At 39.0% G+C, this 25666-nt stretch overlaps 2 protein-coding genes across 6 annotated transcripts in view; one reads left to right on the top strand and one right to left on the bottom strand.

Annotated features, from left to right (window-relative positions):
- The window catches only part of MTBP (MDM2 binding protein), a 72466-nt gene extending 50523 nt beyond the window's left edge, over positions 1-21943 (bottom strand). For 2 of the 4 annotated variants that reach the window (XM_020872093.2, XM_070477494.1), the window contains exons 1-11: positions 21754-21943; positions 20828-20908; positions 17315-17388; positions 17068-17219; positions 15245-15303; positions 13526-13670; positions 8914-9031; positions 7877-8011; positions 6223-6317; positions 5356-5428; positions 2052-2169 (exon numbers count right to left, since the gene is read on the bottom strand). In XM_020872093.2, the coding sequence (XP_020727752.2) occupies positions 2052-2169; positions 5356-5428; positions 6223-6317; positions 7877-8011; positions 8914-9031; positions 13526-13670; positions 15245-15303; positions 17068-17219; positions 17315-17388; positions 20828-20908; positions 21754-21862 (1159 nt within the window). In that variant the 5' untranslated portion in view covers positions 21863-21943. Of the gene's footprint in view, positions 1-2051; positions 2170-5355; positions 5429-6222; positions 6318-7876; positions 8012-8913; positions 9032-13525; positions 13671-15244; positions 15304-17067; positions 17220-17314; positions 17389-20827; positions 20913-21753 lie in introns of those variants that run through there. The other 2 variants (XM_070477495.1, XM_070477496.1) reach the window with 2 other exon arrangements.
- Positions 21944-22106: 163 nt separating this feature from the next.
- MRPL13 (mitochondrial ribosomal protein L13) overlaps positions 22107-25666 on the top strand; it is a 37940-nt gene continuing 34380 nt past the window's right edge. Inside the window, exon 1 of one of the 2 annotated variants that reach the window (XM_020872103.2) lies at positions 22107-22235. In XM_020872103.2, the coding sequence (XP_020727762.1) occupies positions 22209-22235 (27 nt within the window). In that variant the 5' untranslated portion in view covers positions 22107-22208. Of the gene's footprint in view, positions 22236-23271; positions 23366-25666 lie in introns of those variants that run through there. The other variant, XM_020872101.2, reaches the window with a different exon arrangement.

Genomic DNA, 25666 nt, shown 5'->3' with positions numbered 1-25666 from the left:
ACCAACCTAGACAGCATATTAAAAAGCAAAGACATTACTTGGTCAACAAAGTTCCATCTAGTCTAAGCTATGGTTTTTCCAGTAGTCATGTATGGATGTGAGAGTTGGATTATAAATAAAGCTGAGCACCAAAGAATTGATCCTTCTGAATTGTGGTGTTGGAGAAGACTCTTGAGAGTCCCTTGGACTGCAAGGAGATCCAACCAGTCAATCCTAAAGGAAGTCAGTCCTGAATATTCATTGGAAGGACTGACTGACGCTGAAGCTGAAACTCCAATACTTTGGCCACCTGATGGGAAGAACTGACTCACTGGAAAAGACCACGAGGGTGGGAAAGATTGAAAGCAGGAGGAGAAGGGGACGACAGAGGATGACATGGTTGGATGGCATCACTGACTCAAGGGACATGAGGGTGAGTAAGCTCCGGGTGTTGTGATGGACAGGGAAGCCTGGCGTGCTGCAGTCCATGGGATCACAAAGAGTCGAACACGACTGAGCGACTGAACTCAAATGAACTATGGTGACATGTAAAATAGGTAACCAAAACAGCTGGTAAACTAAACCTCTAAATCTCCTGCCCTGATGACTCACAGAGATATACATCTAAAACTTTAAACTCTAGCTTTAATTTTCTACATAGATACTATCTGCATTTCAAATTCAACATTTGCTAACATGGATTTCAATATCTCACCTATTTCCTATAAAGTACTGGGGAAGCTGCTGATTGTAAAACTGTATTCCTTAGCATTCTAGGGCTCTAGAGTATCTCTGCAGCTTTCTTGGTCAGTAATCTGCCTGCAATACAGGAGAGGCAGAAGACGCAGGCTCGATTCCTAGGTCGGGAAGATCCCCTGGAGAAGGAAATGGCAACCCACCCAGTATTCTTGCCTGGAGAACTCCAAGGACAGAGGAGCCTGGCGGGCTACTGTCCACAGGGGCACAGAGAGCTGGACACGGCTGAGCACGAGCGCTTGACTTGAGAGTGTTTCTCGAAATCGCAATTGGGCAGACGTGTGTCTTTAGTCCCATCACAACACGGGTCACAAAAACTAACCACAAGCTCAGAATTAAATTAGACAAAAGAAAGAAGTGAAAGTTGCTCAGTCGTGTCCGACTCTTTGCAACCCCATGGACTATACAGTCCATGGGAATTTCCAGGCCAGAATACTAGAGTGGGAAGCCTTCCCTTCTCCTGGGGATCTTCCCAACCCAGGGATGGAGCCCAGGTCTCCCGCACTGCAGGCAGATTCTTTACCAGCTGAGCCACGAGGCGCAGGCCACAGCCACTGTCCCACTGGAGCACACGCTGGCAAAGAGGACAAAGGAACACGCCTCGGCGACGTGACTTCGGACAAGCGACTTTAACATCTGGCCCACCATTACTTCATGAGACATTAGTCTGGATTTAAATAGTCTGAATTTATAACAGAAATTAATGACATCTTGATTGTTAGAGGCCTGGGTTCAAATCCTTGGAGAAGTTAACAGAGTTATTAACTGGAAGAGACAGGATTTGAAACAAGATTCTGGCAATTCATGGCTCTGTAATTTCTCCAAGCCCCAATTTTCCACATCTGTTAAATGGGTATAAATATAATTTCATAAGTTTATTATAAAATTTAAATGAATCAAGATGTCTAAAGTACTTAGAACACTGCACATCATATAAAAAGTTGTTAAATAAATTCTATTAATTTCTTCAAAAAATTGTAACAAGTTAATTTTTTTAATATATCATATAATAAATTAATCACTTTATTTCCATCAATTTTATTCCTGAAGTGGCTCTAAGAAATCCATGTTCAATATAGTTAGCTATCTAGTTAACCAAGATTTCTGTCTTTTGAACACTGATATTTTACAAATAAATTAAGGTTGCTGTATATATGTTGCAGTAGGTTGTCAGATAAAAAGAAAATCTTAATATGATACAGATCCTTCTTATTAGTAGTAATAAATAACATTTTCTCATAAAAAAGTGTTAAATCTCCATTTCAGATTTGATATGTACATTATTTATGTTGCACCATAAAAACTGGACTGCTTACCACTGATCGTCCTAGGCTTTCTAGCCATATATTCCTTCCATCTTCTTGAATTGAGTTGGCTAGGAGGAGGAATAAGTATGCTACTAATGGTACATGGCAATACAAAAAGAGCACCAGCCTGGATAAAACAGAATATACTCTTAGTGACTGCACACAGAAAGCACCTTTAACATACTATCACTTGACAATTCTCTACTCACATCTCACCTACATAACACACCTTTAATAATTCTCTCTCCCAAAAATTTCACTATAAAAAGTAAAAAAACAAAAACCCAAAACACAGCCTCACCTTTACCAAAAAAGAAAAAGCCAAAAAACACAAAAAGGTATTCAGCTATAGGTATTCCCTTTCCTTCCACTGAGTAATATCTCTCTGAAAACCATATTTACAATATTTAAGTTCAGGTTGTGGGTGTAATTTCTTTGTCTATCTGCAAATCAATGAGAGGCCACAAATTCTACCTGTTCTCAAAAGATTCTGGTCATACGAAGCCATAATTTTATAACTTTGGATCTAAATGGATTATTGTTCTGGCTTCAAATTAGAATCAAAAGGCAATTTCATAAACTTCTGTTCCTAGATATCAGAGACTTAATGCTAATAGGTATAAAATTCAGAGAAACCATGAATCATATGCCAGAAAACATACAGCAGCATCCAGCTGATTTATGAGCAAGCTCAACTTAGTCATCTTCAAATTCCCATGGCTGGGCACACAGATGTTCATTAAATATTTGTTCCCCCAAACCCAACATAACATATTTAGGTGAATTCTCAGTTTGATTAAGCACTGAACAATATAAATTGCAACCTTGAAAGCTGTATTTTGCCTGTTATTTTAGAAATGTAAGCTACAAAATCAGTACATCTTGATATATACTTTTTTTCTTTAAATTTGGGTGAAATTTAGGCACGAGGCATCTCAAATCTAAACCAAAGTCACTTTTAATTGTCTTCTATAGACAGATGAGTTATATGAGATATGTGACACAAAGTTAATTAACACTTTTTGCTGCTATTTATTATTTTTGCTTAAGTATTCTTAACTAACAGTTATAAAAATAAGTCTACCAGGGGCAAAATAAGGAAGGTAAAATTAAATATGCTTACTTTCCTTTATTATTATAGCCATAATCTTTTTAAGTTAAATATATCCCACATACTCAAGGTTAGACATTAAAATAAAAATATTTAGGAAAATAATCATTAATTCTAAAATATATATGTTTAGTTTTCTAAACATTAAGTCCTAGTTCTTCCTCCTTGAATAAAGAAGACTTCTTAGCTCAAAATGCATGACAAGACCACCTGGCCCAAAGGGCAGACAAAGCTGCAATGTGAGTATGCCAGATCAGAGTCCAGTTATAGTTTAACAATTATATGACCGTTAAAATTATAGTTACAGCTTAACAGTGTAGAGATGCTAAACACAGTTCAAAGCATAACTTATACCCTGGTATAAATATCCTGATCCACCAGCCAGATAAATAATCACATTTCTGAGACAGCCTATTTTTGATTAAACATTTACTAAAAAAATGAAAATAAACATTTCTAAATCACAAATGCTATAATTTCCTACAAAATAAATTTATGTCAATAGTTTACACAATACTGACAACAAAACTTAGATTTTGATAAGCTGCGCTCACTCCTACACTAATCCTTAGATGGGCTCTGAGAGACTTGAGAACGAAGCTTTTACTTTTGATAGGCTGCGCTCACTCCTACACTAGCCCTTAGATGGACTCAGAGACTTGAGAACGACGCTTTTACTTTTGATAAGCTGCGCTCACTCCTACACTGATCCTTAGATGGGCTCTAAGAGGCTTGAGAATGACGCTTTTACTTTTCATAAGCTGCGCTCACTCCTACACTGATCCTTAGATGGGCTCTGAGAGGCTTGAGAAGGACGCTTTTACTTTTGATAAGCTGCGCTCACTCCTACTCTAACCCTTAGATGGACTCCGAGAGACTTGAGAGTGACGCTTTTACTCTCACCTTCTATTTCAAAATTTAAGACACCACTTCAAACCCCCTTCAAGGGGCAAACACCAAACAACGAGGCACTAATGACAATCATGATTTTAGCCTTATAAATTCTCTTCTTTAACAAAAGTGTTCCCTGTCCATATGATTACTAGATATTATGATTCTCTAACAATTTTATCTTGCCTTTTTCTAATCTAATAAGCATTCCTCTAAAAGGCTTTTATTTTTATTCTGGGGATAATCAAACATCCTTTTTAAGCTCAACAACTTAGGATCACATAAATCACTAGAATTTAACGACTATGACAGCTTCCCAAGGAGGGACCTTGTCCACTTTATTCTCTCCAGTACCTGCAACAAACAAAGGGCAGGCAGTCCAAAAAAAAAAAAAAAAGAACAAATAAATGAAAATCATGGTATAAAGCACCAGGATTATTTCAAGCAATAAGCATGCAATTTAAAATTTTCTTTTAAAAAATGTAAAAGACTAATTTTAACCCACTGTAAAAGTACAATGAACTGTTTCACATCTGTTTCGCAGATCTATCAGCCAAATTACATAATCTATGTTTCCAAAAATTATGCCTTTTGCTGCATTAAAGTGGGAACATATATTTACAGATCCAATATTTGTCCCTGACTGATAAGTACAGTTCAATATTCTATAGTCATTGCCCAAGAAACAATAAAAATGACAATCTAATAAAACAAATTTAAAATAAAACAACTGAAAATGCCATGAATAGATACCAACAATTTAGCTGTCTTCTAGGATTGGTCTTCCCTATCTTCAATAGATGGATTAATAATTATTTTATACCTGTGCTAAATTACAGGTCTATGTCTGATTTTGACTTGAAACATTATCTATAAAATTAAGGACTAAAGATTTCATTGTAACTTCAAAAGAGGGTATCTAGAGCTTTATGCATTTCGGGAAAATGTTTCACTTAAGTGTGTCTATCGTTTGGGCTGTATAAATATCTTGCCACAGAACTGAAATCAAATGTGAAAGGAGTAGGTTAACAATAACCTAACGTACCCTAAAACTTTAAAGCAATTACCAATCATGAAGCTTATTTTTGAAAATCTCTTCTAAAAAAACAAAAATCACTTCCTGTCTGCAGTAGACTCTGGAGTTATAGCAAGTCCAAAGTATTTAATATGAATTAGGACCAAAACAATGTGTTATGTGAAAGAAACCAAATCATCACACAAAGACAGATTAAAAAAAACATATATTCCCTTTTCTCACACATCTGTAAATATTGAGCTAAAAACAAACCACACAAGCCCCACTCTCTATACCTCGCCACAGAGGGACGAAACCTGCTCCAACAGCAGCACGGAGCTCTGCCTGGTGCTGTTTTTGGTCAATCCCCTGTACTAAGGAGTTAAAGAAACGATGGAATGGTTAACTGTCAAATAATTTTACCTCCTACAGTAAGTTTGATTCTCCAACTCACAAGATGGTTAAATTCGTTTATCAAAAATTTTAAACTACTCCTCTCCTTAGGGATAATCACTTTTCTGATTCTGAAGATACAAGAAGAAGTAACGACACTGCAAACTATTAGAACCAGAGATTTTAAAAACTGGAGCTTCTGAATAAAAATTCAAGAACATTGTATATACTAGTGTTTCATTTCCAACCAACAACAAATTCTTTTTATACAAAATATTCTGTTATTAGGTATATTCTTAAAACGTCTTAGATATATTTTCTTTAAAAAGATTCTAAAATACGCTAAATATTTCCAGACAAATGTGATGGCATCCATATTTACTTAAGTACCTAAAATACAGTAAAATGGCACTTTTATCCTGCCAATGTCAAGAGAAACATCTGAACCTTCCAATAGTATATAAATTATTTTGTTTTTCTTTACAGATTCCTAACATTTTTCCCTCTTCCCTACCCCACAAGTGAGTGATAATCTCAGGAAGTCTTCTGCCTATCCTAAAGGCATAAATATATTACCTGAAGGAAGATTCTTTTTTCCAAGTTGTAGAACTTCTATTAAAACAACGGCAATGAAAGGTATACTGATATTATAAAAAAAAAAGAAAAACAACAAAAGTATGGCCAAATATTTAAATGTGGTGGTACCACGAAAAAGCTCTACTTGACACAGAAAATGTGATCTACGATGAACATGTAAATGAAAAGGATACAACTCAAATTCAATGTCCGACATATAGCAGGAGGGTAGATCTGATAATTTTATCATCTGCACAAATTCTAAAGCAGGGCCATAATAATGAAAAACCTAAAACGGAAAATAAAATTATGTAAGGTTTTAAATACGAGAAATAAAATGAAAGTGCAGGGTTTAAATCTTTAAAATGGGTCTTAAAAAGACAGTTTTATACACTATGCAAGCCAAACACTTCATTCTCTGTAACAGACAAAAATTTCTTCCATTTCAATTCTAGCTCTCAGAGTGGAGAGATAGACATGGAGATTTCCTAGAAAGGAAAGTTTCTAGAAAGAGTTTTACAGGAAGAAAGTAAGTCCAAAAAGAGGTAAGCAACAGAGGACAAGAGTTCTCAAGTTTTCCTGTTTATCTCTAGCTAGACAGACAGATATGCCAGAAGGCTAGGTTACTGAAGGGGATCTGAAAAACTGAGAAAGAAAAAGAAAAGACACACCAGAATGAACTCTAACTGGTATGCTGAGATTTAAAAAAAAAAAAATTCCTTGGAGAAAATACCAGGGTAATTAAAGAAAGAACTAGTGAAACCAAGAAAGCTAATTAACAAAGCAAGCTCCACTTGAAGAAATAAGATTAAGGATTTCTTTGGATAGAGTCTAAAACTAAACTAAGAGTGAGCTAGTGAAGAAGGTATTTCCAAGGTTGGGGTTAGAGTACTTAATAGGAAGGGCAAAGAAAAGCAAAAACATCTTTAAACAATATAAAATTTTAAACTTGCATAAATCTGAGTAATTTTACCATATATGATTCTATGTATGTGTGTGTATACACAAAAATACACAACACACATAGTGTGTATTTATATAAATATCCGTATACTCAAGGGTATGGTGTTTTCAGTAGTCATATGTGGATGTGAGAGTTGAGCCATAAAGAAAGCTGAGCATCTAAGAATGGATGCATTTGAACTGTGGTGTTGGAGAAGACTCTTGAGAGTCCCTTGGACTGCAAAGAGATCAAACCAGTCAATCCTAAAGGAAATCAATCCAAAATATTCATCAGAAGGACTGATGCTGAAGCTTCAATACTTTGGCCACCTGATGCAAAGAGCTGACGCATTAGAAAAGGCCCTGATGCTGGGAAAGACTGAAGGCAGGAGAAGGGGACGACAGAGGACGAGATGATTGGATGGCATCACCGACTCAACGGACATGAGTTCGAGCAAGTTTTGGGTTTGGTGATGGACAGGGAAGCCTGGTGTGCTGCAGTCCATGGGGTCGCAGAGTCATACATGACTGAGCGACTGAACTGAACTGACGCATGCGTTTGTGTGTGTGAACACAGAGACAGAGAGATCAAAGCCTGTTCTTTTTCCACTGTGTCATGTTCCCTTCAAACTGAATCCTAGAAAGCTCACATAGTAAAGTTCAAACCTAAAGTGGTTTCAGGCCTATACTGACTTAACATTAGGATCACACCATTTTGAAAAGAATCTAAAACAGTGATAGTTTTGCCAACATTCAATGCTGATAACACAGTATAATTTAAGAACAATTATAATAAAACTTGTGTGAGTGAGCACACTTAGGCACATATATTAGTTAACTGAAGATTCAAATGTATCTTATAAAAATATTTATGAATGGATGATTGCAAAAACAAACACAGATTACCTTTGGCAAAATATCTTTATCCTTAGACGGTATTATCTTTTTGTCAAGAAAGCAAGTTTCTAAATTAGATGTTTTAAAATCCTTTGGTGTGACTCCCTTTAAACAAAATTCAGGGAAACTAATTTCACTTCCAAACTGAAAAGAAATGGAGAGGGCAGTTACAGGCATCATGAATTAAGTTATAAAGATTAATATATCTTATTTCAACATAAAAGTTGAGAGGAAAACCATATGTAAATTCATTTTTGATTCCCCAGCTCAAAATGCAACTCTTCCATCTAGGCACACATCATTCGTGCCTCAACGTACACGTGAGTGTTTCCCGACAGGCTCCACGGCCTCTCACTGGACTGCAGAAGCTCATTAGGCCCGCTCCCTGGAACCACAGGGCCGTCCCCGGTGGCTCAACGGTTAAGACTCTGCCTGCCCTGCAGCAGATGGGGGTTCCACCCCTGGGTCAGGAAGAGCCCCTGGAGAAGGGCATGGCAGCCCACTCCAGTATTCTTTCCTGGAAAATCCCATGGACAGAGGTGCCTGGCAGGCTACAGTCCATGGGGTCCCAGAGAATTGGACACGACTGAGCGACTAAGCATAATAGACTGAAATACATCAAATACCAGAAATACTTATTTGAACATGGATACAACTTACATGCAAAAAAAAAATACATCTTACATGAAATAAAGCAGCTTGGACAAACATGAACTCAACTAATGTTAAATGCTATGTTTTAAAATAATGTTACATTCTAGAATTGCAGTGCCCAAAACAATCACAGTGACTACTTAATTTAAATAAAGTAAAAAATTCAGTTTGTGTTTGAAGTGGTCACATAGAAAGTTCCAGTAGCAACATGAAGCCAGTGGGCTACTGCATAAGTATAAATTCAGAACATTTCTATTAACAAAGAAGTTCTAAGTGTTTTTCAAGAACATCTTCAAATGGTACATGTTCATTAGGATTCATTTATATTATCTGTGTTGTAAATAACATTGAAAGGCCAACTTTGTAAACTGTGATAACAGAAATCCCCTTACCTTCCTCTCCCATATCTGAATCTTTCCCCTCCACAGCTCCTTTGAATCAATAGCATTTCTGAGGTCTTCAAAAGATACAACATTAGCAGAAAGGTATTCTGCAATTTTCTGATAACTTCTATAAATAAAAAGTTCATGATAATTCAATACAGGCTTTTAAATTTGACTTAGATTTAATGGTTATAGTTAACTATAAGCTAAACAAGCAAAATGTCAAGCTTCTATTTCTGCTTTTATCTACTAATATTATAGAACATTCATTAAATCAGTCTCTGCAGAAGTTTCCAGCATATGTTCATTAATCTCAATATCGCCATGTATTATGAATAATTACCCTTAATGCTACCAATGAATAGATTTTCCTATTGTCATTTACTGGCTTTAACATGTCAGATACACACATATGTACACACATATACAGATACAAAGAATTAAATTCTTATCTTCAAAAGAACTGCTTTCCTAAACTGTTCCCACAACAGCTGTATATGAAACTCCTTAACACCACTGACAGCTTACCCTGACCGTATGCATTCCAGTCCCTCCCCGTATTTCAATGGAAAGACCAAAGCTCACTCCTGAAATTCCCTATGCTGCTGTGTTTGGCACAATGACCGTGGTCAAGACACGGTTGTTGAAAGAAAATCATGAAGTGAACAAATCCAACACCTTTTTAAGGATCAAAACTGTAATACACAGTTGACACTTACTCAAGTAAAACGCAACAATATATATTTATCTCTACATTGCACATAAAACAAAAAACAAATATGACATTATAAATCCAGTGTATCCATATACCCATGGCATTTATCATGGTGCTCACTGGACAATACAAACCTACTTAAAAATACACAATGAGTTGAGAGAATAACACTCAATAACGGTTCAAAAACAGTATCCATAATATTTACAAAAAACTTAAAACATCTGAGAAATATAAAGTATGAAATAAGGAAAATCTAGGTTTTTCTTAATGAAAAAAATCTCTAATTGCAGTAGGACATATTCAGTTCAGTTCAGTCATTCAGTTGTATCCGACTCCTTGCGACCCCATGAATCGCAGCAAACCAGGCCTCCCTGTCCATCACCAACTCCCGGAATTTATTCAAACTCCTGTCCATTGAGTCGGTGATGCCATCCAGCCATCTTATTCTCTGTTGTCCCCTTCTCCTCTTGCCCCTAATCCTTCCCAGCATCAGAGTCTTTTCCAATGAGTCAGCTCTTCGCATGAGGTGGCCAAAGTACTGGAGTTTCAGTTTCAGCATTAGTCCTTCCAATGAACACCCAGCACTGATCTCCTTTAGGATGGACTGCTTGGATCTCCTCACAGTCCAAGGGACTCTCAAGAGTCTTCTCCAACACCACAGTTCAAAAGCATCAATTTTTCGGTGCTCAGCTTTCTTCACAGTCCAACTTTCACATCCATACATGACCACTGGAAAAACCATAGCCTTGACTAAATGGACCTTTGTTGGCAAAGTAACATCTCTGCTTTTTAATATGCTGTCTAGGTTGGTCATAACTTTCCTCCCAAGGAGTAAGCGTCTTTTAATTTCATGGCTGCAACCACCATCTGCAGTGATTTTGGAGCCCCCCAAAATAGAGTCTGACACTGTTTCCACTGTTTCCCCACCTATCTGCCATGAAGTGATGGGACCAGATGCCATGATCTTAGTTTTCTGAATGTTGAGCTTTAAGCCAACTTTTTCACTCTCCTCTTTCACTTTCATCAAGAGGCTTTTTAGTTCCTCTTCACTTTCTGCCATAAGGGTGGTGTCATCTGCATATCTGAGGTTATTGATAATTCTCCCAACAATCTTGATTCCAGTTTGTGCTTCCTCCAGCCCAGTGTTTCTCATGATGTACTCTGCATAGAAGTTAAATAAGCAGGGTGACAATATACAGCCTTGACGTACTCCTTTTCCTATCTGGAACTAGTCTGTTGCTCCATGTCCAGTTCTAACTGTTGCTTCCTGATCTGCATACAGGTTTCTCAAGAGGCAGGTCAGGTGGTCTGGTATCCCATCGCTGTCAGAATTTTCCATTTTGTGGTGATCCACACAGTCAAAGGCTTTAGCATAGTCAATAAAGCAGAAATAGATGTTTTTCTGGAACTCTCTTGCTTTTTTGACGATCCAGTGGATGTTGTCAGTTTGATCTCTGGTTCCTCTGCCTCTTCTAAAACCACTTTGAACATCTGGAAGTTCATGGTTCACGTACTGCTGAAGCCTGGCTTGGAGAATTTTGAGCATTACTTTACTAGCGTGTGAGATGAGTATAACCATGCGGTAGTTTGAACATTCTTTGGCATTGCCTTTCTTTGGGATTGGAATGAAAACTGACCTTTTCCAGTCCTATGGCCACTGCTGAGGTTTCCAAATTTGCTGGCATATTGAGTGCAGCACTTTCACAACATCATCTCTCAGGATTTGAAATAGCTCAACTGGAATTCCATCACATCCACTAGCTTTGTTCGTAGTGTTGCTTTCTAAGGCCCACTTGACTTCACATTCCAGGATGTCTGGCTCTAGATGAGTGATCATACCATCGTGATTATCTGGATTGTGAAGATCTTTTTTGTACAGTTCTTCTCTGTATTCTTGCCACCTCTTCTTAATATTTTCTGCTTCTGTTAGGTCCATAGCATTTCTGTCCTTTATGGAGCCCATCTTTGCATGAAATGTTCCCATTTTATCTCTAATTTTCTTGAAGAGATCTCCGGTCTTTCCCATTCTGTTGTTTTCCTCTATTCCTTTGCATTGATTGCTGAGGAAGGCTTTCTTATCTCTCTCTATTCTTTGGAACTCTGCATTCAAATGGGAATATCTTTCCCTTTCTCCTTTGCTTTTCACTTCACTTCTTTTCACAGCTATTTGTAAGGCCTCCACAGACAACCATTTTGCCTTTTTGCATTTCTTTTCCAGGGGGATGGTCTTGATCCCTGTCTCCTATACAATGTCACGAACCTACTTCCATAGTTCATCAGGCACTCTGTCTCTCAGATCTAGTCCCTTAAATCTATTTCTCATTTCCACTGTATAGTCACAAGGGATTTGATTTAGCCCATACCTGGATGGTCTATTGGTTTTCCCTACTTTCTTCAAGGTAAGTCTGAATTTGGCAATAAGGAGTTACATGATCTGAGCCACAGTCAGCTCCCAGTCTTGTTTTTGCTGACTGTATAGAGCTTCTCCATCTTTGGCTGAAAAGAATATAATTAATCTGATCTCGGTGTTGACCATCTGGTGATGTCCATGTGTAGAGTTTCTCTTGTGTTGTTGGAAGAGGGTGCTTGCTATGACCAGTGCATTCTCTTGGCAAAACTCTATTAGCCTTTGCCCTGCTTCATTCTGTACTCCAAGGCCAAATTTGCCTGTTACTCCAGGTGTTTCTTGACTTCCTACTTTTGCATTCCAGTCCCCTATAATGAAAAGGACATTTTTTTGGGTGTTAGTTCTAAAAGGTCTTGTAGATCGTCATAGAACTGTTCGACTTCAGCTTCTTCAGCATTACTGGTTGGGGCATAGGCTTGGATTACTGTGATACTGAATGGTTTTCCTTGGAAACAAACAGAGATCATTCTGTCATTTTTGAGACTGCATCCAAGTACTGCATTTCAGACTCTTTTGTTGACCATGATGGCTACTCCAGTTCTTCTAAGGGATTCTTTCCCACAGTAGTAGACATAATGGTCATCTGAGTTAAATTCACCTATTCCTATCCATTTTAGTTCATTGATTCCTAGAATGTCAACATTCACTCTTGCCATCTCCTGTTTGACCACTTACAATTTGCCTTGATTCACTGACCTAACATTCCAGCTTCCTATGCAATATTGCTCTTTACAGCATCGGACCTTGCTTCTATCACCAGTCACATCCACAACTAGGTGCTGTTTTTGCTTTGTCTCCATTCCTTCATTCTTTCTGGAGTTATTTCTCCACTGATCTCCAGTAGCATATTGGGCACCTACCGACCTGGGGAGTTCCTCTTTCAGTGTCCTATCATTTTGCCTTTTCATACTGTTCATGGGGTTCTCGAGAAGCAACCCCACGTCCAAGGAGCAGCAGCTGCGCAGGCGCAGGAGGGCCGAGAGGAGCTGCTCCACGTCCAAGGTCAGGAGGGGCGGCCGTGAGGAGATACCCCTCGTCCAAGGTAAGGAGCAATCATGAAGAGATACCCCACGTCCAAGGTAAGAGAAACCCAAGTAAGATGGCAAGTGTTGCGTGATGGTATCAGAGGGCAGGCACACTGAAGCCATAATCACAGGAAACTAGCCAATCTGATCACAGGACCACAGCCTTGTCTAACTCAATGAAACAAATCCATGCCGTGTGGGGCCACCCAAGACGGCCGGGTCATGGTGGAGAGGTCTGACAGAATGTGGTCCACAGAGAAGGGAATGGCAAGCCACTTCAGTATTCTTGCCTTGAGAACCCCAAGAACAGTAGGACACATTGGGTTGGTCAAAAAGTTTGTTTTCCCATAAGGTGTTGCTTTCTTGGCCACCGCCATAAAACTGTCACATTTTAAAAAATCTTCAAATGCTGGGTCTATTAAAAGCAGGGTAGCAAGTTAACTATAAAAACAAATAGCACAGAGAGCTTACATTTCACAATGATCTCCTGCTACAGTAATTTTTGCTGAATACCATTCCTTCAAATGTTTTAATGCTCCTACAGTAGGCAGACAGTCTCTCAGTTTTGGAGGATCTTTGTCAGAAGGCAACAGTATTATATCTATCATTGCTCTACCTAGAAAGAAATAAAGGCATTTTTATAATTTTTTTACATTTTTATTTTGGAGCACAGTTGATTAAGTGTAACTTTTTAAAGATGTTAGACCCAAAATGCCTCAAAACAGTATCCTGGACAATTGAATTTTATGTTTTTTTTAGAAGATGGAGGATCTTAACTTTAATTTATGAAATTCTTCAAAACAATACACATCTTTAGGAGTTCGAAATTTTTAAATGTTCATCCCTTGATTTAAAGCCATGTTATCTTGAAACAGCTAGCATATGCCAGAAAAACAATGAACTATATCATAATCACTTGCCAATTATGTGCCAGTGTATTGTTAATAATACATTGCTCGTGAGATCATCAATGCTATTGTTGTTCTGAACAGAGGGGAAAAAAACTTGTGCAATTCATTATGTTCTTCTATACTTAATTTTGTTACACAAAAGGGAATGAATTAGTGTAAAATTATAATGCTCAAATAAATTATTTCTCTTTTTAAGGAACAATAAAACACTCAGAAAACTCAATTATACTGACAATATGACTGGTTCCTGAGAGAGAAGGTTAACTTCATGATACTTTAAATTTTATAAAATGATGAATTTTACTGAAGGATAAGAAAAATCAAAATCAAACAAAAACCAAACAAAAGTATAACAATGAAAGTATTTCAATTTGCCAAAATAGCAACTGTACATTTCATATTTTGAACTTTATAGAAAAAATTGATGCTTATTTGTCAATGTATTCAGCTATTTTTCATATAAGATCTTTTATGCTAAAATACAATCCTGAATAAAGGATTAGATTGTGAGCTAAAGTCCTTTATGATAATCACATATACTTTACTCATAACTGTATACTCAGTTCCCAGTACATGCCTGACACATAATAGACACAACAAATCTCTGCTTAATAACTGACCTCCAATAATGAAAATATTCAGAAATCTCTTTAAAAGTATTTGTGGATGCCAAAGTATATCAAATTTTTGATGAATCAACTAATTGATTCACCTTAAGAAAGATTAAAATAAAATACAGCTTTAAGAATAAACAATACACTATTTCATAAAATACACTTTCCATTACAGGGAAAAAAATGAACTGCATAAAAAAAATTGAGTCAAGGGCTTCTTTTACTGTATGATTTTCTATATGACAACATATATAGCTGACTTCACACCATGAAAGAATGTTACCCAAATGATATACGTTAAAGAATTTCTTTTTCCAGGAGTTGTCATGGGACAAGTTTTCTAAAGAACATTGTAGAAAACAATGGTAGACAGTAGAAAGACTTCTTCAGTAATAACTGAAGCAGGAAACAGATGAGTATTTAATTTTGTAAGTTCTAATTTTTGTCTAAGTAAATGAAAACAATTAAGAAAACTAACATCTCAACAATGCATTTTATTAAAGTGGTGGGGCATGTCTTTTTTCACAACTTCAAATAAAAATCATTTTTCATTTTGAATTTAAAAATCAGAAGTGAGAACACGAGCATAAAGACTGAATTTATCATTCATTCACACACAGTTTAAGATAAGATGTAAATTACTGAAAGTAGCCATAAGATATTACCAGGAGCAGGAAGCTTGTCTGATAACTGATGCAAACTTTCTGCAGATTCTTCATAAAGGCTAAAACAAAAGAGAAAGTAGAAAAAAAAAAGTTATATATAACCATAATTAGGTCATATTAATCAAATGGATCTCTGTGCCAGGCACTATTAAGTATGTTAGCATTATCTCATTTGATCTTCATGACAATCCCATGAGGCAATACTCTTAATACTATTTTTATCCTCACTTTAAATAATTTAGTTAAAGTCCACATCAGTAGTAGGTATGAAAGCTAGGATTCAAACCCTGAATCCAAGTTCTAAGCCACACTCCCCAAACAACAGTAACAAAAAAGGGGGGGAAAACCATCCCTAAATTATATATAGTACATAAAAAATAAATCATAACTAGTAGACCAAACATTTTTCTGAACCCTACAAAGTAAGGTATTCCTAAGTGTTTAATAAAGAAGGCTACTTCTTTTCTCTGAATGACATAGATGACAGGAAAGCATGACACTCTCCTTCAATTCTTTAAAATCTATTAGTTTTATCCATATAATAAATTTTTCTCAAAATAGCTTATTATATGGCATAAAGGTACTTGAGTCTTTTATTATAAACTCACCATTGTTTAAAAAACTTAAGGCATCTTATGGTAAAGTGCAGTTTTCAAGCTCCCTCTTGTGGAAATAGTTATTAAGTCATTTACTAAGAAACAATCATTTTTACACTCACCATCTTCGACAGTGGTGAGAAAACATGGAATGCTGAGAGCCCTAAAAGGATCTCAGCACTTTACAGATGATAGTAAGCACCAGAGAAGTTCAGTGACTGGCCCAAGCTCATATAACTAGAGACCACTTCTACCAGCCTCCGTTTCAATGCCTTTTCTAAACTTCTACAACGTCTCCCTTCATTAACCAGTATAAACAAATAAGATTTGAAAACAGGAAAACTCGAAGTCTGCACTAATTTATAGAAATATAATACTTGAATATTAAAATAAGCAAAGGTAGTTTTTTGTAATGAAGTATTACACAAGACGAAAATGACTAGTGGGCTTCCCTTGTAGCTCAGTTGGGAAAGAACCTGCCTGCAATGCAGGAGACCTGGGTTGGACTTCTGGGTTGGGAACATCCCCTGGAGAAAGAAATGGCAACTCACTCCAGTATTCTTGCTGGAAAATCTCATGGACAGAGGAGCCTGGCCGACTACAGTCCATGGGATCACAAGAGTCGGACACTACTTAGCAACTAAACCACCACCAGAGACAGTGTATTTCATGAAAAAAAAAATAATGACCACAACTCATATTACCTAAATCGCCATGTATGTCGAACTACAATTCAAAAAATCTAAAAGTGAATCCAATCACCCATATAACCCTCAGCAGCTCTGGATTTTAAGGATGCCTGAAACACTGAAGACACACATAAATTGAAGAAATGTATTTCAGTTTCAAATAGCAAAATGAAAGTGATACTGTGGTTTGAATGCCAGTTATTAACCTTAAATAAAGTTTCTATTCAAGCTCCTGAAATATAACATCAAGCAGACTTTTTCTTCAAGCAAGTGACACAATAATTATCACTTTTTATGACTCTTACAAATAAGTAAGCTTAAGAAGCTAAACATTTTCAGATACACATTTTTGCATTTTAAAGAATTTTATTCGAATTAAAGGCCCAAACTGCCCATCTTCCAAACTAAGAGTTGACATTTTAAATTATGTAAAATTCCCTCACTATAACTGCTAACATATCAAATCCTCACTCTCATGGCTAAAATACAATCTAATGTCAAATATTGTAAAGACATTATAGGAAGCATGTAAGCATACTCAGCCAAGGATAACGATTCCCTGCTATTGCTGTCTTCTTCCTCAAAACACTCAACAGCACTAAAACATTCTTCCATATTTGTTTGAAGAACATCTTCAATGTCATCCTTCTCTGCACCAAAATGTATCTCTTCCCAGTGTGAACTACAAAACTAACATATCAAAAGACTGCATTAAGTAATGAGTTCGTGGAATTATTTGTATTAACAAAGATATTCACCAGTGACCATTTTCTTATTTATATTACCTGATAAAATCCACATATTGCCTGAACTGCAAAGAACCACTTCCTGGAACCAGGTATACCGCCCACTGAACAGGCTTGAAAGCAAAATCATACTGATTAGAAGAAAAGAATGCCACAAATAAGCAGATGTTACAGCATATATACTTGAGAGCTATGCAATTTTGATACATATTATACAGTTCTCCAAGTTATATATGTATGTGTGTGTGTGTGTATATATATATATAAGTATAAAAAATACAGAAATTCAAACAGGAAAATCTGTCTAAAGAGTAAAATTATTCACTCTCTATGAAGACTGCTTTAGTTCATCGCAGTTCAAAATGTACATCATTATTATTAATCTTCATTTCAAACTCTAAAATCTAAAGGAAAGGAAAGTGAAAGTGAAATGGCTTAGTCATGTCCGACTCTTTGCAACCCCGTGGACAGTAGCCTATCACACTTCTCCATCCATGGGATTTCCAGGCAAGAGTACTGGAGTGGGTTGCCACTTCCTTCTCCAGGGGATCTTCCCAACCCAGGGATCGAACCCGGGTCTCCCGCATTGTAGGCAGACGCTTTACCATCTGAGCCACCAGGGAAGTCCTAAAAACATGCTGAGAAATACACCCACTCAATTACTGCTGAATAATACCAAGAAATGCAAAGCATCTTAGGGAAAATGGCTCCCTCCTCAAAGACCGTGAAGGTTTGGTTCAGCCTTACCAAAAAGAGAGGAGATAAAGAATAACTATAGCCTTAAAACAGAGATGATCTTCTTGGGAGAATGGAATATTATATGAACATATGAAATTAAGGGTCACCCCAGGGAATAAGTCAGAAGATCAGTGAAAAATTTAGAGCAATGAACAGAAATCGGATTCAAAGGAGGAGTAATTGCAGCTTACCTCAGAGAAGTTAGGAAAGATGCTAAGTGCCTATTACCAATTTCTGCCAATTTCCAGAAGACTTTATCCCTTAATTCCTTAAGTAAATAGAAGCCATTAGGTAATAACTCAGTAACACCCTGTGGACAAACAGGCCACCCTTCCTGCATCTCCACTGGCCTCCCTTCATTCCTTCCTGTTGACACGTGAGAGGCATCATCCTCCCGACCAAGGCCACGCCCCACCCCACTTCCACTGGGACACCAGGCCGCTGACTTCCCTGCATCTTTGACCTCTCCTTCTCTACCATTTCCTTCCTGTTAACATCTAAATGTGTACAAGTATTTCTCAAATTATTTTTTTAAATCACCTTTAAATTCATCTCCCTTTTTAGTTAACCACTGCATCTTTTTCTTTTCAGGAAGATAAACTTTCTGAAAGCACTGTCTACACTTGACCATCTCTATTTCCTATGTACCTTTTCTATTCCCCTTCAAATCCAATGTAATCTGTTCTTTTGTCTCCGACATGCCACTGAAACTACAACCACCAAAGTCACCCAATGAGTGACATGTTTCTAAATATAAGTTTTTAGTCCTGTTGGTACTTGACTTCTCAACATTAAGACCAAGAAAGGAATAAAAAATGACCCATTTGACTACTTTCTCCTGAAAACACTTGCTTTCTGTGGAAAACCTATCTTTCCTTAAAAACTGGTGCTCAGATCCTTTCAAAAACGAATTCAGGATTTTCTGCTCTTCTCACTCTCCAAAGCAACCCCATCGCTCCTCATGGCTCGAACTGACATCTATATGTTGATGATTCCATAACCTTTCACCAGCTGCATTCTCCTTTGGAGTTCCAGACACATGTATCCAACTTTTTTTTTTTTAAGTCTTTATTGAACTTAAAATTACAATACTGCATCTGTTTTATGTCTTGGTTTTTTGATCTTAGTTCCTGACCAGGGACTGAACCCACACCCCTTGCACTGGAAGGCAAGGTCTAAACCACTGGACCACCAAGGAAGTCCCGTGTATCCACCTTTAACAAAATATTTTTACTTGGCAATGTTTCAGGCAACTCATCACACGTCCTTCACTGACCATGTCACTTTCCATCAAAATCCTGTTGTAATAATAGTAGTACTGACTTAAACTATACCAACTTGCAAAATTAATGAGTACTACCAGGATTTGGCAAAGAGGATAGGGAAGCACATAGATATTAGAAATAATTTCCCAAAGATGACAGTTGAAACTCAAGAGACAGGTTATCTGATGAAAGAAAACAGAAAGGAACAGAGTGTTCAGTCATCAGAACAAGCACACTCTCCTTGGTGTCTCCAGGAACTTCCTTCAGCTTTCAGACCTGTCCTGGCATCTCCACTCTCAGACAGAGGCCAAGACAGGGAAGGAAAAAAAGAGGGTGACTATCAAAGAAGTAATAAATGGATCTGTATAATGCCAATAGGAACCAAAGAAGAAAAAATGTTTCCAAAGTAAAGGGTGATCAAAAAAGTCAAAGACTTTGAAGAACTTCAAGCAGATAAAAATGGAGAAAAGATGACAATTATGAAGTGCTTTTTTTTTTCCCATATGTTTTTATTAGTTGGAGGCTAATTACTTTACAATATTGTAGTGGTCTTTGTCATACATTGACATGAATCAGCCATGGATTTACATGTATTCCCCATCCCGATCCCCCCTCCCACCTCCCTCTCCACCCGATTCCTCTGGGTCTTCCCGGTGCACCAGGCCCCGAGCACTTGTCTCATGCATCCAGCCTGGGCTGGTGATCTGTTTCACCCTAGATAATATACATGTTTCGATGCTGTTCTCTCGAAACATCCCACCCTCGCCTTCTCCCACAAATGAATTGCTTTTAAGAGAATTGGTAAGAGGTAAGAATGAAAAAAAAAAACAGTTAAGGAAATGGCTGTAAGAACATTAAAAATGTATTTGTACTCAGAACACAATCATACATCCTCCTTATAAAGCCATGTTACTCTATTTTACACGAAGCTAAAGATGGCAAGCAAATCTCATAAAGGGAACAAAGCTCAAGATGAGAATATAAAACAATTTTCATAACAACTTTATGACATCGAGCATCAGTAAATGAAGGAAAGCAATTTTCCCCTTTTGTTTTTCTTGTTTCTTTTGCTAGCTCCCGATCCCAGGGACTGGCACCCAGTCAACAAGTGCCTCTTGTTAAGTTTAAAGATAAAGAATATGATATAGTAATGGGCAAACAATGTGTATAGATATATTTTTTTTACTCTTGCAACAATAAGTAAAGGAGTGTGCCACAAGAGACTGGAGTTTTAAATTATTGAGTCTAATATTTATATTTCTGTGTTACATTAAATTTTTATGTAACAGAAATTGTGTTATACAAAATTTCTGTTACAGAAATATTTATATATTCTGTGTTAATTTGTAATGCATTATAGCTTTGCACTAATATTTTCCTGCAAATATGTTTAGCTAAAATATTAAATGACATTATTAATATCCCCCCCCAAAAGCAAACAAAGAAAAACAACCAAATGTTTTTTGGACTCTTATGTGACCAAATTAATTAAATTTATTTCCAATACAAATGCTACGCCAGTGAAAAGAAGGGTTTATGTTGTACTTACCAGGGAAAGTACTATCTTCTGGACTAATTGAAGCACTAATGCTTCTTTTCAGGAGACGATATACATTTGCTGCTCTTAAATCTGAGAAAGAAAAATCAAACTCACTCAGCTGGGCTCAAGAACTACACAACGTAGACCAATTCCAGTTTCACCATTAGAGCCTCTCCAGAACAACATACTATATACATAGAAGATCTACACTCTGCTCAAATTTTAACATAATAAATCTAAAGCAAGCAAAGAAAATAGGTGAAGTTCCCGGTTTGCACATGCTTGCCAGTTAACACAAATCCAAAATCTCCCTCCCCCAAATAATTTTTAAACCGAGACGGGAAATCCTGTTACAATACTCTGTACACAGCCACATATACTTCCTCCTCAAAACACCTCTCCATCAAAACTAAATAAAATGCAACAGATTCCAGCCAGGAGCATCAAAAAGAGTGCAATCTCAAACGGTCAGAATCGTCTTACATCTGTCGCTTGTTTTTTTAACGTATTGCACGTGCGGAAAGCCTCCTCCTGTTAGGATGTGAACTCCAGGAGAGTAACAGCCCTTTCCACCGAGTTGCTTTCCGTCTGACTCGCACTTGGAACAAAGGAGCTACCTAATGAAAGCATATACGTCTCAAGGGCAGAAATTCCATTCCCAAGGCCCCGAGAACTTTTTAAGTGTGTTTGCAAGTTCTGAGCGCGGGCACGTCGCACCCAGAACCTTAGCCCCGTTCTCCGTGCGGGTAGCATCTTCCTCAGCCCTGACCAGCCGATGTTCCGCGTGCGGGCGGATCTCCTCAGCCCTGACCGGCGACCCGAGGGAGTCGCGGCTCCCCGCGGTCCCTCCGCCCAGCCCTCCCCAGAAGAACCTGCTCCCAGGAGTCCGCTCCGCCCCTCGAGCCGCTCCCGCGCTTTCTCCGCTCCGCACCTACCCGACGGCTTTCCGGGGCCCTCGACTCGCAAAGCCTCGGGCCCAAGTCCCGGGCCCGCCGCCGCGGCCTTTCCCTCGCCCCAGACCGCGAGGAGCAGGTACCGATCCATCTCCCAGCGCGCGCGGCCGCCTCCGTCCAAACCGCCCGCGCGCCTGAAGCACTTCCGGCGCCCTCTTCAGCTCGGCGGGAAACAGCCCATCCCCCATCGGTTTCCGCACCCTTTCCAGCAGGCGAGTGACTTTGGGGGATTATTCTCTCAATAACCGCATCGTGTTCTCTCTTCCTGATGGAATGGTTGTGGTGGGAAGACTGGAAGAGGCGTGGGCAACGCGGAGAAGCAGACGAAGTCTTGCTGGCCTAGGAACCGCCACCCGCAGCTCCGCGCGTTTCCCCCCGGGCCGTGATGCGAGGCGGCCCCGGGTCCTGGCGGAAGCGCGGAGACGCCCCTCGGGAGCATGGCGGGTCTGTCTAGAGCGCCGCAGGTGAGGCGGAGCTCCCGGTGTGGCGGGCTTCCTCACTCTGGCGGGAGGCGGCCGGAGTTGGCGCCGCCGAGGCGGATGGGGAGCCAGGCCCCTAGGCCCGGAGATGCCTCGATAAAGCACAGACGAGGGTCGCAGCTGACCACCACTTCGTGTAGTGCTCTCGGTGCCCCTACTTCGGTGTTTTTATTCAGCCCTTCTCTGGTCTCCCGTCACCCGGGAGCGGTGCTAGGGGGACAGTCAGGGAGCCAATAAGATGGATCTCACAGGGCACTGTAGACAGTTTGAGCAAAATCAGGGCCGCCTTGCGGGGACGGGGGTGGTTGGTGGTTTGAGGTTTGGGCTTCCCTGGTGGCTCAGCTGGTAAAAGAACCCGCCTGCCAATGCGGGAGACGCGGGTTCGATCCCTGGGTTGGGAAGATCCCCTGGAGGAGGAAATGGCAACCCACTCCAGTCTTCTTGCCTGGAGAGTTCCCGTGGACAGAGGAGCTTAGAGAGCTATAGTCCATGGGGCTGCAGAGAGACAGACACGACTGAGGTATTGAGCACAGGTATATAGGCTTCCCTGGAGGCTCGGATGGTAAAGAATCCGCTTGCAATGCGGGAGACCTGGGTTTGATCCCTGGGTTGGGAAGATCCCCTGGGAAGTGTTGCGGCCTGGAGAATCCCATGGGGTCACAGAGAGTCAGACACGACTGAGCGACTTTCACTTCGGAGGGGTTTTGAACCAAGTAGTAACCTCATCTGGCCTAAGTGTTAAAAGGAGTACCCGACTGCTGAGTTAAGAACGAATTGTTTAGAAATGGGAATTGGTGGACAAAAGCAAAGGATCTATGTAGAGGCTACCGCAATAACCCAGGCTAGACAAGCCTGTGGTGCGGACCAGGCCTAGTTGCTGTGTAGTGTTGGAAAGTGGTCATGTTCCGTGTGAAAGTGGAACCAGTAAGATTTCCAGAAGGACTAAGTGTGACCAACAGCAACAGAAAAAAAACCAAGGACCAATCCAAGGTTTTTTTGTTTCAACAATCGACTGAGATAGGGAAGGCTGGGACTGAAGCAGGTTTCAGAGGAAGAGCAGCGTTCGGTCTTGGATATGTTGCTGTAAGATGCCTCTTAGTCTAGCCCTGCCCCAGGTGAGATTCCGTCCTTGAACTCTTTGTTACCTGCCCCTGATGAAGGAGATACAGGAATTAAAATTAACCATTAAAAAGAATTGTAGCCGTTGGACATTGTGGCAGCATTTTAATTGCCTTATCAAGGTTTTTTTTTTTTTTCCTATCTGAGTATTGGTCTGCAATGGATTGGGGAAAAACTGGTCTTCTGCTACATATAATTTTTAAAAACACTGTAGTGTATATTCCAGGTGGGCAGTTGAATACAAGTGTATAGTTCAGAGGGCTTCCCAGGTGGCTCAGTGGTAAAAGAATCAGCATGCTGATGCAGGAGATGCAGGGATCATGGGTTTGATCCCTGGGTGGGGAAGATCCCCTGGAAATGGCAACCCACTCCAGTATACTTGCCTGGAGAATCCCATGGCCAGAGAAGCCTGGCAAGATGCAGTCCATAGGATCTCAAAGAGTTCCAGAGTTAGGAAAAGAGGTCCAAGCTGGAGATGTAAATTAGGTAATCATAAGCATACAAATGGCCTGGATGAAGTCTTTGAGGAAGTAAGAAAAGAAAAGGGAGGAGGACCAAGAACTGTTGTGGAACATCCCAGCCTTTCAGAAGCAAGAGAAAGAATCTGCATGATGGATGGATGGGGATAGACAGTGGCATTCAACACCCAGGAGAGGGGAATGATCAACTGTATCAAAGAATTGACCAAGGGGTTTCGTAATGTGGAGGTCATGGTAACTTTGGCAATAGTGTGCTGCTGGTGGATATGGGAAGACAAAAGCCCAGGTGGAGTAGGTTGAAGAAACCATTGTTTCAGTTGTTGTTACTCCCTAAGTTGTGTCGACTCCTTTGCGGCTCCATAGACTGCAGCCCGCCAGGCTCCTCTGTCCATGGGATTTTCCAGGCAAGAGTACTGGAGTGGATTGCCATTTCCTTCACCAGGGGATCTTCCTGACCCAGGGATTGAACCCTGGGTCAGTTATCTCCTGCATTGGAAGGTGGATTCTTTACTGCTGAGCCACCAGGGAAGCCCTGAAGAAAGAATGAAGAGAGATAAATTTGGAGTAAAGACAACTCTTTGCAAGAGTTTACTGCAGAAAAGAGGAAAGAAATGAGGCAGTCACTGGTAAAGAATGGAGGTCAGGAGCAGCTTTTTTTGTTTTCTTAACTTTGTTATGGATAATCACAATCAGCTATTAAAGTAGATTATCACCCAGTTTCGGAGGGCTCACAGTCAGTATCATTTAATCTGTACCTCATTCACTTCTTATTTCATCAGTAAATGTTTTCAATACGTGCTTTATAAGATAAAGATTTTTTTAAAAATCCCATTACCATTTATCAAAGCTAAATGAAAATTTCATAGTGATTCCTTAATATCAATTATTCAGTATATGTTCACATTTCCAATTTTCTCATATAAATATTAATACAGAATATTTTTATGGTTTTTTTCTTTGGAATAGGATCCAAAGTATGGTAAGTTGCCGAGTTGGTTTTTTTTTAAGTCTCTTAATAATAGGTTCCTATCCTATCTTTTTTCTTTGCAATTTATTGAAGAAACAAGGTTGTCCTGCAGACAATTGAATTTTTTTTTTTTTAGTTCATATGCTAAGAGAGATGGAAAGTATGTGGGCTAGAAGCTCTCCTTATTTGCAAAGAAAAGGGTCATCTGTGTAAAAAAGGGAATTTACAAAAAGTTACTGAAACTTATAAATGCAAGGTTGCAGTATATAAGACCAAAATATAAAAAGGAAGTGTATTTCTATATACTAGCAACAATCAGAAATTTAAATTAAAAATGCAATACCCTTTACAGGGGCATCAAAATATGAAATAGAGATAAACCTGACAATATATACAAGGGGAATGGGATGGAGACTAGAAAAATGAGAACAGGAAAAACACAGATGGGTAAGCAGTTTTACTGATTTGAGGTTTGTGATGGTTAAATTTAAGATAAAACCAGCCAGCCTAGTTGTATCAAGTGTCTGACTCTTTGCGACCCCATGGGCTATAGCCTACCAGGCTCCTCTGTCCATGGGATTCTCCAGGCAAGAATACTGGAGTGGGTAGCCATTCCCTACTCCAGAGAATCTGACCCAGGGACTGAAGCCAGGTCTCCTGAATTGCAGGCCCATTCTTTACTATTTGAGCCACCAGGGAACTAGCAGAAATTAAGCTGCCAAAAGTAGAGATAGATGATACTGAATAAACTTAATTTTCAAAAAACTGCCTTAGACAGACATCTAAGGCTGCCGCAGTGTTTCTGCAGTGTCTAACACTGCCTTCAAACTTTAAGAAAATTTCAGGCCAGA

This window comes from Odocoileus virginianus, chromosome 15 (genome assembly GCF_023699985.2).
Source record: "Odocoileus virginianus isolate 20LAN1187 ecotype Illinois chromosome 15, Ovbor_1.2, whole genome shotgun sequence".
In the NCBI taxonomy this organism is placed as follows: Eukaryota; Metazoa; Chordata; class Mammalia; order Artiodactyla; family Cervidae; genus Odocoileus; species Odocoileus virginianus.
The sequence above is the reverse complement of the archived record's forward strand: the minus strand, read 5'-3'. Positions and strand labels throughout refer to the sequence as shown.